General features: G+C 43.8%; 1 protein-coding gene and 1 long non-coding RNA gene across 2 annotated transcripts; both read left to right on the top strand.

Moving 5' to 3' along the window:
• The first annotated feature begins 4,671 nt into the window (after positions 1–4,671).
• On the top strand, positions 4,672–12,828 carry LOC109743571 (lysine-specific histone demethylase 1 homolog 3). The gene is made up of 8 exons (XM_045230195.2): positions 4,672–6,715; positions 6,850–6,991; positions 7,293–9,560; positions 9,657–9,750; positions 10,039–10,505; positions 10,836–11,516; positions 11,790–11,864; positions 12,075–12,828. Exons 1-8 carry the CDS (start codon positions 4,950–4,952, stop codon positions 12,138–12,140), a joined length of 5,559 nt encoding a protein of 1,852 aa, XP_045086130.1. The 5' UTR covers positions 4,672–4,949; the 3' UTR covers positions 12,141–12,828.
• Positions 12,829–13,311: 483 nt separating this feature from the next.
• Positions 13,312–14,873, top strand: LOC141026329 (uncharacterized). The gene is made up of 4 exons (XR_012188274.1): positions 13,312–13,423; positions 14,055–14,200; positions 14,385–14,455; positions 14,569–14,873. It is a non-coding gene; the product is annotated as an uncharacterized lncRNA (long non-coding RNA).
• Positions 14,874–15,541: the final 668 nt, after the last annotated feature.

Genomic DNA, 15,541 nt, shown 5'->3' with positions numbered 1-15,541 from the left:
TTATTGATGCATAATTCAGACACCAAACCTGCGTCATTACCTTGTTGAAGGTGTTGTCTACTACTTGTGTTATTGTCTGGTCTTCATTGACTGATCTCGGCAACCATGATGAAAATCCCTTTCTAGGCCGTCTTTGGTCGGACGTGATGACGATGGCACAAGGGCGTTTATTCCTTCTTGAAGGCATTGCTGCGGAAGAAGTCGACTTAGTCTGTAGGTGTTTCTTTCATATCTTGTAATGGTTCAGGCAATGGTTATCTTTAGTCTGTACTCTGCTTAATACCTAATAAAATTGGTTGTATGCATCGCTCCATGCAGAGGCCGGGGGCTATCCTCCTTTTCGAAAAATAATAATTTAGACACCAAAGACACCAAGGTGTTAAAAAAGCTAACTCTATGACCAAGGGCCACTTTCATGCTTTGCCTTTCACGTCTGGCAGTCAAAAACTCTCCGGATGCATCACAAGGCACTCGGTCCCTTGAGATGAGTGAGAATCTCAATGTTCTCCGTGGAAGAACAACAAAGGGTACAGCGACACATGAACGGGACATAGAAACATGTGGTTTTTTTCGTGGTAGTATTCCCACTTGCCCATGCATATACATTTGTTAGATCAGAATGCAAGTTTCATTGCCTCCTCCATGACATATGTGTTATTACTTACCAAGTTATGTTTAATTTTGATTCAGTAGGAAAAAACCTTGAAGAGAGAGAGAGAGAGGGGGGGGGGGCACTGTTCACCGGCGACTCATGTCCCCCTGATGGGGTCGTGACTGTTGCTGAGTAGGCAGGTGGCGAGGTCTCACGTTCGAACCATGTTTGTTGTAGGCTTAAGTCATAATCATTAAGGTTTTATCCAGAGAGTTCAGGGACATCTTCTAACACGCGTCCACCACCATTAGCAACATTGTTTCCGGTCTTCCTTTTTGGTCGTGGCTTTGACACTCATCGTAAGCTTGGCATGACTACCTCTCCTTTTGTGGGCTTTTGCACCCCATACTGTTTCCTAAATTTTGACAGCGAAATTCAGGCCGACAAACCCCACCCCACCCACATGTTGTTTGTGTAAAAAAAAAATCCTTCATTCCATGGCAAAGTTTGATTTTTTTTGTTTTGTTAAAAATAACAAAATTTCAGGGCAGGATGGATGAGACCACTTGACTGTTGTGTCTTTCTATGGGTGGAATCGTGTACTTGGGTGGATGAAACCGCTTGACTGTTGTTTCTATGCTGTTGATAAGCAGTGGATCGCAGTACAAATTTGGTGGGAGGTCCCTCTCGGATGGAGCTAGCATGCGTTTGCTCCACTCGAACTGCTTATCAACACGTACTGTAAAGCCAATCAGGCACATGCTCCTGCTCCTGCACATCAAATCCAGACTTCAGTTTTTTTTCCTGGTATATCCAGACTTCAGTTCGGCGTTTGAAAAGGCAAATATACAGTCTAAAAAGGAAATTCTGAAAGCGGAAAGAAAGACGGTTTTATTTTATTTTTCTAGATGGATGGCGATCAAAATTAAAATATGTGGAGTGGACGTTTAAGTAACAATAAATAATAAACATGATAGTGTGAGCATAATTTTGTTTTCGAAGGAGATTGCGAGCAAGTAGTTTTTTTTAGAGAGAAGTGTGAGTTTTTCCTTTTCTTTTTGGATGGAAGAGTGTGTGTGAGTGAGCAGCTGATTGATGATAATATCGTTGATACAGTAGAATAGACAAATAGTCGTGTTGATTTACAGGCCGAGCCAAGCCAGTCTCATCTCAGGACGTGGCCAACTACTATTTGACGCCCTCAGCGCCGTTTACAGGCTAATTCCCCAACCGGCGCACACACCCCTCCACGCTGGGCCTGTCCATTTACCCTTTTTTTTTCTCTTTTAAGGCACACTTAAAAAAAAGTGGGCATCGCGAGTCAAACACAGGACCTCTTCCTTCAGTTTGAATAGCAGTTTCGCTCAGAAAAAGTTTGAATCGCAGTAACCAACTAGGACACCTCAACGGGTGTGCCTATTAACTTTATTTTTTATTTTTTCTTCCATTCACAGTTCACCAGTTTGTTTTCCGGGCAGTTCTTATTCTGTTTTTTCTTTTTTTTCTTGTTCTTCTTTCTTTTGCTTTTTTAAAATGCATGAACTTTTTGAAAATTCAAATCTTTCTTCAAATTCGTGAACTTATTCTTGAAAAATCCGCAAACTTTTTTCAAATGGATGTTTTTTCAAAATTGATGAACTTTTTACAAATTTGTGAACTTTTTTTCAAAATTGAAGTTTTTTTTTCAAAGTTGATGAACTTTTTAAAAATTAGTCAAAATTTTCAAAAAATCAATGAACTTTTTTACAAACTGGTGAACTTATCTTCAAAATCAGTGAAATTTTCTTCAAAATCAATGAACTTTTTTAATCAAAATCATTAATTTTTTCTCAAATCCCCAAACTTTTATTCGTGCAAATTGAAAATAGTTCATAGATTTTGAAAACTATTGGCCATGTAGTACAGTAGTTTTTTTCCTTTTGAGGCAAGCAGTACACTAGGTCGTACTGTAGCGTTTTTTTTAGGGAAAGGACGTACTTTAGGTAATAATAATGAACGAAAGAAAAACCAACGAACGGGAGGAAGCTAGCATGCGCGAGAGGGAGGTGTCACTATTGGGTTGCGGCCCGCAAACAAAGCTAGCGAGTGCCGGCTATCCTTTTCGGCGCCTGAACTCTCCAGGAGTTGCCACCAGTCGCACGTAGATGGGCTATTCGTGAGCCAGTTCTTACCAGTCATATCGAACAAATCGGTCGGCTTGTAAAGCGAGCTATAAATTAATATTTTGGTTTCAGTTTCCCATCGAGTCATAATTTTTCTCCTAAAAAGTCTTAATAACATTTATGAATTGCTAAAGAAACAAATCAGACATTTTCTCAAAAAGAATAAGAAAAATGGACTCAAACATAAAAGCACAAATATGTTCCGCTAAACCGTCTAATTCATCGTACACCTATAATCCAACGCCTCATGTTATTAGTCGGGCTCTTATGAATTCAAATTTAATTAGTCATTTACCTGTTTGATCAATGTCCCCCCGTGCTTTCCGCTCTTATTTCTTATGCCCATTAGAAAAAAAAACTAGACTAGTGATCCTTGTTTATCTATACATTATTACATATGTGGGTTCTACGTATTTGAAATCAACGTGGTAGAGTAGTCTTAATCTCTTTGGATCATGGTAGTTAGGAATTTGCAAATGCAATGTACTTCCAATAGTTGCACCTTTTTGCCCGCTGTCTTGTGTTCTGAACGGGATAGGCCGAAGGGAGCAAAGATTTGATAAGCCATACATCATGGGCACTTCTCAATTCAGAAAACATTAAAGGCCATGATGTTTCTTTTGTTGACTTTATTTCGTCACAATGAATATGGTGGTGTGGGTTGCAAAGCTTCGGTAAGTTGCGCTCATTATCACTTCTCAATCCGGAGCATTCAAATGCCATGATACTCTTTGGTTGGCATTTATCGTGTCGCAATGAATATGGTGTTGCGGGTCGCAAAGCTTCGATAAGCCGCGAATCATGAACACTTCTCAATCTAGAGCATTCAAAGGCTATGATGTTTCTTTTGTTGGCTTTATCACATTGAAGCGAATGTGATAGTGTGGGTTGCAAATATTCAATGAGCCACACATCATGGCCACTTCTCCAATAACCTTCAAGCCATGATCTTCCTTTATTGGCTTTATTTTCATCGGAATGAATGTGGTGGTGTGTTTGACTCATGAGGAAAACTTCCCAAAATACACGATGAAGACAAAAACATTTGTGTGTGTGTGTGTAAAATACACAGATACACTACTTGTTTACTGATGCATAATTCCAACACCGAAGCGTTGAAAACAAATAAAGCTCCATGACCAAGGGTCTCCTCCGTGCTTTGCCTTGCGCGGCTGGCAGCCAAGAAAATCCCAAGGCACATCACAAGTCACTAAATCCCTTGAAATGAGCGTGAATCTCAAAGTTTTATATTGAAGAACAAGAAAGGGTATGACGGAACACAGAGAGACATGGAGACTCCTGGATTTCTCTGTGGTAGAATTGCGGATTGTCCATACATGTATGCAAAGTGAGCTTTGACATCCGACCGCGCCACGAAAAAAGCAAGCATGCTGATGTAGCGTTGGTCCCATATGAAAACTTGGCGTGTTACTAGGGTCCGTCGGGTAGGGCCCATATGAAAATTTGTCGTGTTACTAGGGTCCGTTGGGTAGGGCCCATATGAAAACTTGGCGTGTTACTAGGGTCTGTCGGATACCGTCTTCTACCGAGGACGTCCGCGCGTGGTTGTAACCTTCGGTCACATATAATCCCTATTTACTAACTGGCTTTAATGGTACCTTTACGACACAACAAACCGACGCGTTTGTAGTTTTGGCGCGAAACACGCTGCGCAGACCCTGGTTGTCCGACGATTACCCAGCAAACCGTCTCTCTCGCCTCCGGCGCGAGAGGAGGCACGCCGGCAGCGAAACATGTCCCTCTCTACCACGAGAGGCCGGACCGGGCATTAACCACATGCCTAATCCGGGCCGTCCGCCGGAGTCTCGACGGCCCGGATTCGCAGATCAGGGAAGGGTTTCCACCATGCCTGCGCCGCTGGTATTTCAGCAAACCCATTTTCTAGACCCCTAAAATATTCCCCCCTTTACTGCTGCCAACATAGTACTGCGGCGACCGACCAAACGTGCCACAAAACCCACACCGCCAGCCAGCCCATCTCCGCCGGCGGCCTCCGGCGCGGCGACCGGCCTCCGCTCCCCTCCGCTCCCATCCCACCCCACCGCCGCCCGCCGCCCTTTCCCCGGTCGCCGTGCCCCGTCGGCACAGGCGCGCCTCGCGAGCCCGTCCCCTGCCCCGTGCCCTGGAGGCCCAAACCCTAGCCGGCGCGGCGGGCGGGCGTGGCGTCGGGGCCGATGGACGACACCCTGGCCAACATACGGAAGAAGCTGAAGCGGCTGAAGAAGGGCAAGGACGAGGATGACGCCGTCGACGCCCCTGCGGTTCCCGACGGCGGCGAGGCCGTCGCCGTCGCCGCCGGGCCGGAAGATCTGCCGGGCGGCGGCGATGTCGAGGACATGGGCGAGGGCGTCGCCGACGAGGGCGGCGACCTGGAGGCCGTCGCGAATGTGGTTCCTGGGGAGGACGGCTTGAAAGGCCCCGGCGTTGATCTAGGGTTGGGGGATGGCTTAAAAGGTCCCGGCGGTGATTTAGGGTTGGGGGACTCCCTGTCGGTGCTCTTCAGGAAGCCTGGTCGCAAGACTCGGCAGCAGGCCTCGAAGGATGAGGAGGCAGAGGGCGTGGAGGCTGCCGATTCGCAGGCAGAGGAGGCCCTCAACGGCGGATCTGGTGGCCTGGCTTCGGATGAGACTGCCAAGGGCACCAAGAAGAGGCGGAGGCGGCGCACCAAGGCAGAGATGGAGGAGATGAGGGCCGCCCTCGCCGCTGAGAATTATGCGAAGGCAATGGCAGGTGATGCGTCTCCCAGGAGGTCAAAGGCGAGGCCAAAGGCTGCTTATTCTGTTAGGCGCTCTAGGGCTGCCGCCCGTCGAGCCGTTGGAGAATCGCCCGTTGGAGAATTGGCGGCTCCTGGGCCTCCCCCTGATTCAGAAAGGAAGCCCGATGAGAAAGAAGAGGCTGTGGATAAAGAAGAGGCTGCGGATGATGGTTTATCGCTAGGAGAGACGCTTCTGCAAGACATGGAAACCAGTAGAATTGTGGAGGATGGATCTAGAAACTCTTCTGATGGGGCAAGTCATTGTGTCGAAGTTCCAGCAAGGGCTGATAACTGCATTGCCTTAAATCCTTGTTCAGGAGGAGAACCTGCTGAAAAAGCATCTTACAGTGCAGCAAATGCATCCGCTGATGGTGTTTCTGATGCACGGACATGCTCCGAAACCTTGGCAGAGGATATAAATGCTGATGCAGGTTTTTCTCAAGATAAGCCACCTGCACCAACCATCAAAAGGAAACCTAGTCGAAAACCAAAAGAAGCGCCCAAGAAACCTGTTAGAAGGAAGGAGTTGCCTTCGGTTAGTGCTGATGCTAAACCAGTTGAGATAGCAGAAAGTGATGCGTCGTCGAAGCAGCGGCGGCGCAAAAATAAATTTCTCTTGGCAAGGTCTACAACTGTGCAGTCTAATTCCTCGCTGGACAATAAAGCAGGTAGTACAGGCGACGTTAAATATGGCAATATCAAACCAAATGCAGCTGTGCCAACAGAAGAAAGCTTAGATCAGCCAGCTGCTTATGGGGTTCGTGGGTCGTGTGCCGCAAAGGATTCACGTGCCTCTCATAACATGGCAGCATCTGCAAAAGAAATCGATAGCATTGACGTGGCAGCACCATCCAATTTTGAGGACATGGAGAATGCATCAAAGGTGAAACGCCTAACACGAAATACTAGGAAACGTAAACATGGTGACATGGCATACGAGGGAGATGCTGATTGGGAAACTCTGATGCATGAGCAGGGGGGGCTGTTCTCAAACCCCTCAGCAGGTTTTGCAGATCAATCTGTCAAACCAAAAGATAAAATTAAAGCGTTGGAAGTTCTTGAGAATCGAGGTGTTGCTGCTGTAAGTGCTGGCCTAATGGCGGAGGCTGTTTCTCCAATGGAAAAGATAAAATTCAAGGATGTCCTGAAGCGGAAGGGTGGCCTTAAGGACTACCTGGAGTGCAGGTACTTTTGATCTTGTTTGTCCTCTAATGTTTGCTACATGCCCTAGTTTCTTTTTGTGACAATAAATTAACTGCACCATGCTTTATGTGATTTACCCTGCATCATGTTACTGACTATTTCTGTATTCACTTCAGGAACATGATTCTAAGTTGCTGGAACAAGGATGTTAAACATCTATTGGATCTTGCCGATTGTGGTCTTTCTAATGCTCCCATGGAAGATGATTCACCACGTCAAACACTTATACGTGACGTGTACTGTTTCTTAGATCAGAATGTAAGTTGCATTGCTGACATCTGTGTTATTACTTACGTAGATATGCTTAATTTCGATTCAGTACAGTAGTGAGCTATTGCTGGGCATTAGCTGCAGTTATGATACCTTCTTGAAGACTTGCTGGATAAGCTGTTGAAATATGTGAACATTTTATTCTTTCCTTTTACCAGTTCCTAGATCTCCGTTTACTACTAATCTTTTTTTCCTTGTTGCAGATTGTTGTTTTTAGCTATTATATGTGCTATATGGTAGATTCCAAAATCATCTAAATGCTAATACTTGATATTTCATTAATTCGTAGGGTTACATAAATGCTGGAATCGCATCAGGCAAGGCGACAAAGGGTCATGGAACTCTTTGTTCTGAGGTTGTGGAGGTAGCCAAGTTAAATGAATTACCTAAAATGGAGCCAGTCAGGGTTGAAGGTGACATTGTTGCTGTATCTCTCCAGAATAAAGATCATGATTATGGTGCTTTGGGACCTTTGACAGAAGAATCGAAGGAAAATAATGTCCCTGACGCTCACTGCGATGCCCAAGAGTTGATACCTCATTCACAGTCCACAGGACAGGCATTTGAAGAAAAGAATCTAGATGTATCAACTGAAGGTGGAGATGCATTACTACCACCGATCAATATTACTTCAGTTGGAAACACTGAAGGCCCCAGTCTCGATAAACCAGAAGCAGCTGTTATCGAACATCCTGGAAACAACTGTGAGGTAAATCATAAAGTTGATTCTGGAGGGCACTGCAAAAAGATAATCATTGTGGGAGCTGGTCCGGCCGGTTTAACTGCAGCACGCCATTTGCAGCGTCAAGGTTTTGCTGTCACTGTTCTTGAAGCGCGTGATAGGATTGGTGGTCGTGTTTATACAGATCGTACATCGCTTTCAGTTCCTGTAGATTTGGGTGCTAGCATTATTACAGGTGTGGAGGCTGATATAGCAACTGAACGAAGGGCTGATCCATCCTCTTTGATTTGTTCTCAGCTTGGTCTTGAACTGACTGTACTGAAAAGTGCTTGCCCTCTCTATGATGTAGTAACTGGCAACAAGGTTCCCGATGAATTGGATGATGAGTTGGAATCTGAATACAACGGCCTTCTTGATGAAATGGAACAACTTTTTGAACAAAATGGTGAAAGTGCACTGGGTTTATCCCTTGAGGATGGATTGGAATACACTCTTAAGAAGAAACGTGCAGCCCATGCTATTTCTTCTGTGGGGCATGATGATCAGTTAATAAGTATGAACAGTAGAGGAGGTGCAGATATTTCCAAAAATGCTTCAACAGAAAAGGAGATAGCTCATTGTGGGGAGGATGGTAAGATAGATGTTCTCAGCCCTCTTGAAAGAAGAGTTATGAACTGGCACTTTGCACATTTAGAGTATGGTTGTGCTGCAATGCTCAAATCTGTCTCTCTTCCATACTGGAACCAAGATGATGTGTATGGAGGGTTTGGAGGACCTCATTGCATGATTAAAGGTGGTTATGGCGCTGTTCTTGAGAGCCTTGCAGAAGGACTTGATGTTCAGTTAAATCATGTTGTAACCGAAGTAATGTACAGGCCTGAGGAGTCGGATGCTAGTGGCATCAATGGGAAAACTGTTAAAGTTTCCACTTCGAATGGAGCTGAATTTGTGGGAGATGCTGTGTTGATCACTGTTCCTCTTGGGTGCTTGAAAGCACATGCAATCAAATTTTCTCCTTCCTTGCCGGACTGGAAAACATCTTCCATTGACAGGCTTGGATTTGGTGTTCTTAATAAAATAGTATTGGAGTTTCCTGAGGTCTTTTGGGATGAAAATGTGGATTATTTTGGTGCAACTGCGGAACAAACAGATTTAAGGGGACAATGCTTTATGTTTTGGAATCTCAAAAAGACAGTCGGCGCACCAGTTTTAATAGCTCTACTTGTTGGGAAGGCTGCTATAGATGGACAGAGTATCAGTTCTGATGCTCATGTTAGCCATGCTATGGTGGTTCTCCGTAAGCTCTTTACGGATGCTGCTGTACCAGATCCAGTGGCGTCAGTTGTCACAAATTGGGGCCTTGATCCTTTTAGTAGAGGTGCTTACTCTTATGTTGCAGTAGGAGCATCAGGGCAAGATTATGACATCATAGGACGGCCAGTTGCAAACTGTTTATTTTTTGCTGGGGAAGCAACATGCAAAGAGCATCCAGATACTGTTGGTGGTGCAATTTTAAGTGGTCTTCGAGAAGCAGTTCGGATTATTGACTTGGTACACAGTGGTAAGGATTATGTGGCTGAGGTGGAAGCTCTACAAACATACCAAGTGCAGTCAGATAGTGAAAGAAATGAAGTCAGAGACATGTCAAATAGACTTGAAGCACGTGAACTGTCAACTGCTCTATGCAAAAACTCATCTGATGCATCGTATGCAGTAGCTAGCAAGGAATCTGTACTGCAAGAAATGTTTTTCAGTGCGAACACTACACCAGGGCGCCTACATTTGGCCAAGGAACTACTGAAACTCCCTCCAGATGCTCTTAAATCATTCGCTGGGTCTAAAGAAGGGCTAACTAAACTGAACTCTTGGATACTTGTAAGTTGATTCTCTAGTAAACTTATTATTTACAGCAGGATAAACATAGCTTCTCTTACATTCAACTCTTTGGCTCGTGCATTTAATTTCTGGCAGGATTCACTGGGAAAAAATGCAACTCAACTGTTGCGGCATTGTGTACGCTTGCTTTTGCTCGTTTCGACCGATCTGGTAGCTGTTCGCTTGTCTGGTATGCATCATTCCAATCCCTTTACTATTTGTTAGATAATTTCTGTTCCTCTGTGTGGTCCCTTTCTCGTTGCTCCGATGCTAGGCTGGGAAGCTCAAGGTGTGCCTGTTTTGATGAGGGGGATTTGTTACTTTACTCAATAGCTTCTGTTTAGGCAATGAGAATAGAGCTTATTAAAAAGAAAAATAGGAAGCAAATGTTCGCACCAATGAGAATAGAGCTTATTTATGCAATGTCAGTATAGAGCTGATCACATGCCTCATTCTCTTCAATCTGAACTTTGTACAGGAATTGGGAGGACTGTAAAGGAAAAGGTCTGTGTGCATACTAGTCGAGATATTCGTGCCATAGCTCGCCAGTTGGTCAGTATGTGGATAGAAGTTTTCCGTAAAGAAAAGGGCAGCAACGGTGCTCTCAAAATGCTGCGCCGATTGCCATCAGTTGAATCGAGCAAGACTAGGAGCAAGGATCTACATTCAGGAATGCGCACTTCGCATGTGCCAAATGAAGCAGGTGCACAGCGTGTAAGATCTGCTGGGAGCCATTCACCTCACAGAACTGGCAAGAAGCCTGACAAGATTGTGAAATTATCTAGTATAATGGCTACAAAATCTGATGGCAGCTCACTTCGTTCCCAGAAGCAACACCATGATCCGGAACCCAAGGGTGATCAAGGCATGGTTATGTCTGAGGAAGAAGCTGCTGTATTTGCTGCTGCGGAGGCTGCTCGAGTTGCTGCCATAGCAGCTGCACAGGTTCGTCAGTAACACTTTCTTATTTAGTTTCTGAATGTTGAACTTATAAATAAAATCAGACAAGTGTAATTGATGGGGATACGTATGTTGGTCATTATAAAAATATGAGGTATTCAGCAGTTGTAGTTTGAAACAGAATTCAGAGTGCCGTATGCAGAACTTCTACTTTCTGATGGTGGATCCAGGATAAGGAAACCTTTTTCTGTCCAATATAATGAAATGTACATTTAAAACTGCATGAATACAAATATAAATGGAATACCGTTGTATATCTTATTGGCTTGTTGGTTGCTGCTGTACATATTTTTTAGACTTTTCATTTCTTTGCAGGCATATGCATCCGCAGAGGCAGTGATAAGCAAGCCTCGGGAACTCCCAAAGATACCTTCATTTGGAGATTTTGCAAGGCGTGATCATCATTTGGACGAATCTGATACAAGAAAGAAAATGACAAGTGACAAGCATGGGAGACTTGAATGCATATCGGAGATTGATTCCAGGAATGGCAAAACTAAGAACTCATCAGCTGAGCACGCCAATTGTCCTGATGTTGACAGCTCGAAAATGACTGTTGATAACTGTACCCAGAGGAGCTATTCAAACGAGAAAGCCTGCCTAATTAATATTAAGGACAATTCTGCAGAGAGTGGAGCTGTAGACAGTCGTTTTACTAGGGCATGGGTTGATACTGATGCAGTCTCCATTGATGGTGTCAAACATCCTATAGCCATTGAGAGGTGGCAAGCACAAGCAATGGAAGCAGATAAAGAATTCTACAGTCGGATACGCATCCCCATGGAAGAAGGTTCAGGTAGCCAAAAGCAGACATGCAAAAGTTCTGCCTCGCAGGTTGCAGAAAGCAAACCTGCATCAGAAGGACAATCCCGAGGTGTAGAACATATAAAACAGGGGCTGATAGCTTTCATTAGCACACTACTGATGCCACTGTACAAAAGTAAAAAGATCGACAGGGAGGCATACAAGACAATGATGCGGAAAGCTGTCACAAAGGTATCTTACACACCCTTTCTGAACTGGTATAGTATTTGAAATATCAACTTGAATAATTACCTCATGTTTTTGGTTATAATGTCAGGGGTGTTGAACTGTAGATATATACATTAGAATGTTTGTTTTCCTTGTAATACCATCTGTGTTGCTCTATTTTGTTAGCCTTATTTCCATTAGCCTTTTTCTGCTTGTTCCGATTTACTGCATAGTGCATTAGGTCATGTAGTATAAGTAATAGTACTGACTGCTGTATGCTTGCTCTGGTCTCAACAGATAATTGATGCATGCACCGAGGGAGAGAAGCTGATGACTGCCAATGAATTTCTTGATTTTAGAAGGAAAACTAAGGTGCGTGCAAGATTAATTCGTAGCAAGTTTTTTCAGGCTCTACCTTACTGATTTTTCAGGGCTTTCTATCAATCAAATTAAATGGAAGATTAGGATTCTGTTCCTTCATCGTAGTATTTTCTGTATAATATATTTGTTTATTTTAAATGCAGAAAACTTGCTGTTGCTTCTTTATAAGTTTTAACCCTCGGTGTGTTGCAAATAATGCAGATTCAAACATTTGTGGATAAGTTGGTCGAGAGGCATTGGCATGTGGCTCCAGCCCCCAAATCATAGCATGTACATATCTAGGAAGCTGTTACATGTGGAGAAGCGAATTTCACCTTGCAGACTATGCTGTCGCTCATCAGGCATTGGCTCCATGGGACCTAAAAGAAGCAGACATGGTTTCACAAGCCTTGGGGGCAAAACCGAACCATGAACCAGATTTGGCACATTCATCCTTGTATTGAAGTTGATATCACCTCCATCATCATCATCATCATCATCGTTGCAATGGCTTCCTAGACCTCTGTGCACTCAGACAAACATGGCTGCGTATGCAGTGAACTTGTGTGATGAGTTGAACTCTATGGCTTGTACCGAAGTGGCATATGAAGATCTGGGATGAATTCAAGCATTCCGCATGGTCTCAACATGCAAGGGTGGCTCGAATGTATCCCTGGACAGTAGTTTTAGGTCAGCGTAGCAGAACCCATGTTGTTGTTTGTTCAGAGAAAACTGACACCAGACTAGACCCCATCTTTTCTCCCTTTGTTGTACAGACCATAGCTCCGTATCCTGTTCCTAGCAATCACCTAACTCATAGTCGGTCGTGTTAAAAGTCGTCACGGTTTGGCGGAGATGGTTGGCATCTGCAGGTTGCTGCAGCCCTCTGTATATCCCCCAGCTGCTTATACTGGTCACCATTTATAACTGCTAAGTGCCAGAAGGTGCCAAAAGAAGTTATGATTTTCCTCCAAAAGGATTTTGTTTTTTCCTCCCTAATGTTGTGTTGTTTCCCATCTGGTTCTTGCTGAGCTTTGTCTTTATTTTTACTGTCATATATGTTTTTGTTTTGCCATTATTATGCTTTTGCCTTTTTTCCATTGCGCTTTTTCCGGGAGGATTTTGTTTCTTTCTGCCCTATGTATGTATGTTGTGTTTCCCAGCTGGTTCTTGTAAGTTGTGCCTGTGTTTCTACGCCATGTGAGAGTGGCATCATGTTCGAATATGGTTGTCTTTCCCATTGTTGTCATTTCTTTCCTAGAGAGAGTGCAGCAGCATGTTTCTTACTTTGTGCTATTGTCTTATTTTGTCCTGCGGATGTTTCCTGTGGTAATCAGCATGTCTTTGTTTTCCATGTTATCAATCATTTTCTTTCTTTGCATGACTTGTTCACGTTTTTGTCTATGTAGTGCTTACTCTTGGATCATTCTTTCGTGCAATAGCCTCATTGACAATACCCCTGCAGGATAATACTTTGGAACCAGCGACCTCTGGTCTCGGTGTTACCGCAGGAAACCTGTGCTGCTCCCTGGCTGTAGCAGGGGTGTCGAGTTAAGAGATGGCTTCACCTCGTTAGTCTATCCTTTTAGTGTTGTTTCGCAGCTTCGAGTTTTCTCTGTATTCTCACGTCATGGCAGAGTTGGTATCATGCTCAGATATGTTTTTTTCCGTCCCATTATTATGTTTTTGCCTATTTCCATTCTTCAGTTACTTCCATGTCATTCCTGCCTTTTGTATATTTACATGTGTCACTTATTTCCATGTCATACTTGCCTTTTTGTACATGTAATTAATGCTTTAATTATCTTTGGTCTTGGTGTCATTGCATGAAACCTGTGCTGCTTGCTCACTGGCCGTAGCAGGGACGTCGAGTTAAGATGGATGGCTTTACCTCGTTGGCCTAAAGTTTTGTGTTGTTCGCAGCTTTGATTTTTCTCTGTATTTTCACGTCATAGCAGAGTGGGTATCATGTTCAGATCTGTTTTTCTTTTCTTTTCTTTCTATTGTTATGTTTTTGTGTATTTCCATGCTTCAGTTACTGCCATGTCATACCTGCCTTTTTTGTCCATATCCATGCGATATCTATTTTTCCATGTGCCTTTTGTGTGTGTATATATATATATATATATCCAATTAATGCTTTTAATTATCTACCATTCTTTCCTGCATAACTTGACTCCTACTCTGGCAATGCCTCTGCAGGACAATATATTTTGCTGGTTCCAGCGCCATCACATCAAACTTGTGCTGCTGCTGCTTCCTGGCTGGCTGTAGCACGGGCATGGAGCATCAAGAGATGGCTTCACCTAATTTTGTGTCCCCTCGGATGGAGATGCCAAATCATCAAGGTACACACATCCCTGTTACGTAATATTGAGTACAAAGCTCACCTTCTGATTTCGAATTACTCTGAAGCGCCGCCACCTTCCTTCCACGAGTTTATGCAAGCATGTGTTGCTGCTTACTTGTATATTTCCCTGGTGCCTACAAGATCGCTGATATCGATATCTGGATGTCGCTGCTGTCTTTCAGGAATTCAGGTGATAGTACGCTGTCTTCTGCTGTGATGATCGATGTCCATATCAGGAGGATTCCAGACGGCGGTAATGTCGAATACTCTGCGGGCCTCTTAACCTGAGCCCTTCTATCATTAGCAGCTGATATTTGTGGACCTAGAACAGAGTAGTATTCTCACAGAGCATGTGTGCCATGGCAGAAAACCCAGCCCCAAGACCTTGAGTGAACGATCCGGCTGGATGAGCCGCTGGACGCTGGGACGGAGGCGATGGAGCTGTGCATAGCGTTGTCCATGGCAGGAGGAGCCTACCTGGAGCACACGGTGGAGAAGTAAACGAGGCCTCGGATGGAGTACAAAGTATGTATATGTATATTTGAATTTCTGTATGCATCTGCATGTTGGTGCCTTTCAGTTTTACCCGCGTGTAAACCGGACTTTTATGCGGAAAATTACTGAGTTTCGCGGATATGTTTTCAAAAATAGGGTGAATGTTTAGCGCTGAAGAGATTGCTCTGTTGTGGTAAAAGAACTGCAAGAACAGAAAAGGACATGATTATTATACGTCTAACCAGTTTTGTGCTGCTGTAGCCACAAACACACAATATTATTTTTTGAGGGGCACAAATACACAACTATGTATTTATTTTTGGGTACGCAAATATGTAACTGGAAATACGGCAGATTTTTTTTATTTTAGACAAGGATATGATAGAAATAATGTTCTACAAATGTCGGCGGCCTCCGTCGCAAACAAGCCCACCACGTGGGTCTAGCCCAAGTACAAGACCTGTATAAGGCCTGCCTTGTCTCACATATTCTTTTTTCTTTGATGGTTTATATATCTCACAGAGTTGCCCCTCAAAAAGATAAAATAAATCTCACATAGAGTTAAGCTAGCACAAACCACTTCTGGGTTCTTGTCATTTGGAAGCTAAATATGGATTACACAAGACAAACTAATTGCCATATTTGGCTTCATGTTGTCGATGTTCCTGGATTTTGGCTTGTTTACCTCCATGCAGTACAGCAGCCTCTCTTGAGCCCATCAACAAGAGAGTGTGGCTGTGTGTCCTTAACGTCTGCTAACGAAGCATTCAGAAATGACAAGAACCGGTGTTTTTAACTTGTTTGTCTTGTTTTAAACGTCTGCTAACGAAGCATTCATGTTGTC

This window comes from Aegilops tauschii, chromosome 6 (genome assembly GCF_002575655.3).
Source record: "Aegilops tauschii subsp. strangulata cultivar AL8/78 chromosome 6, Aet v6.0, whole genome shotgun sequence".
In the NCBI taxonomy this organism is placed as follows: domain Eukaryota; kingdom Viridiplantae; phylum Streptophyta; class Magnoliopsida; order Poales; family Poaceae; genus Aegilops; species Aegilops tauschii.
Note: the sequence above shows the minus strand (reverse complement) of the source record. Positions and strands in the feature narration are given on the sequence as shown.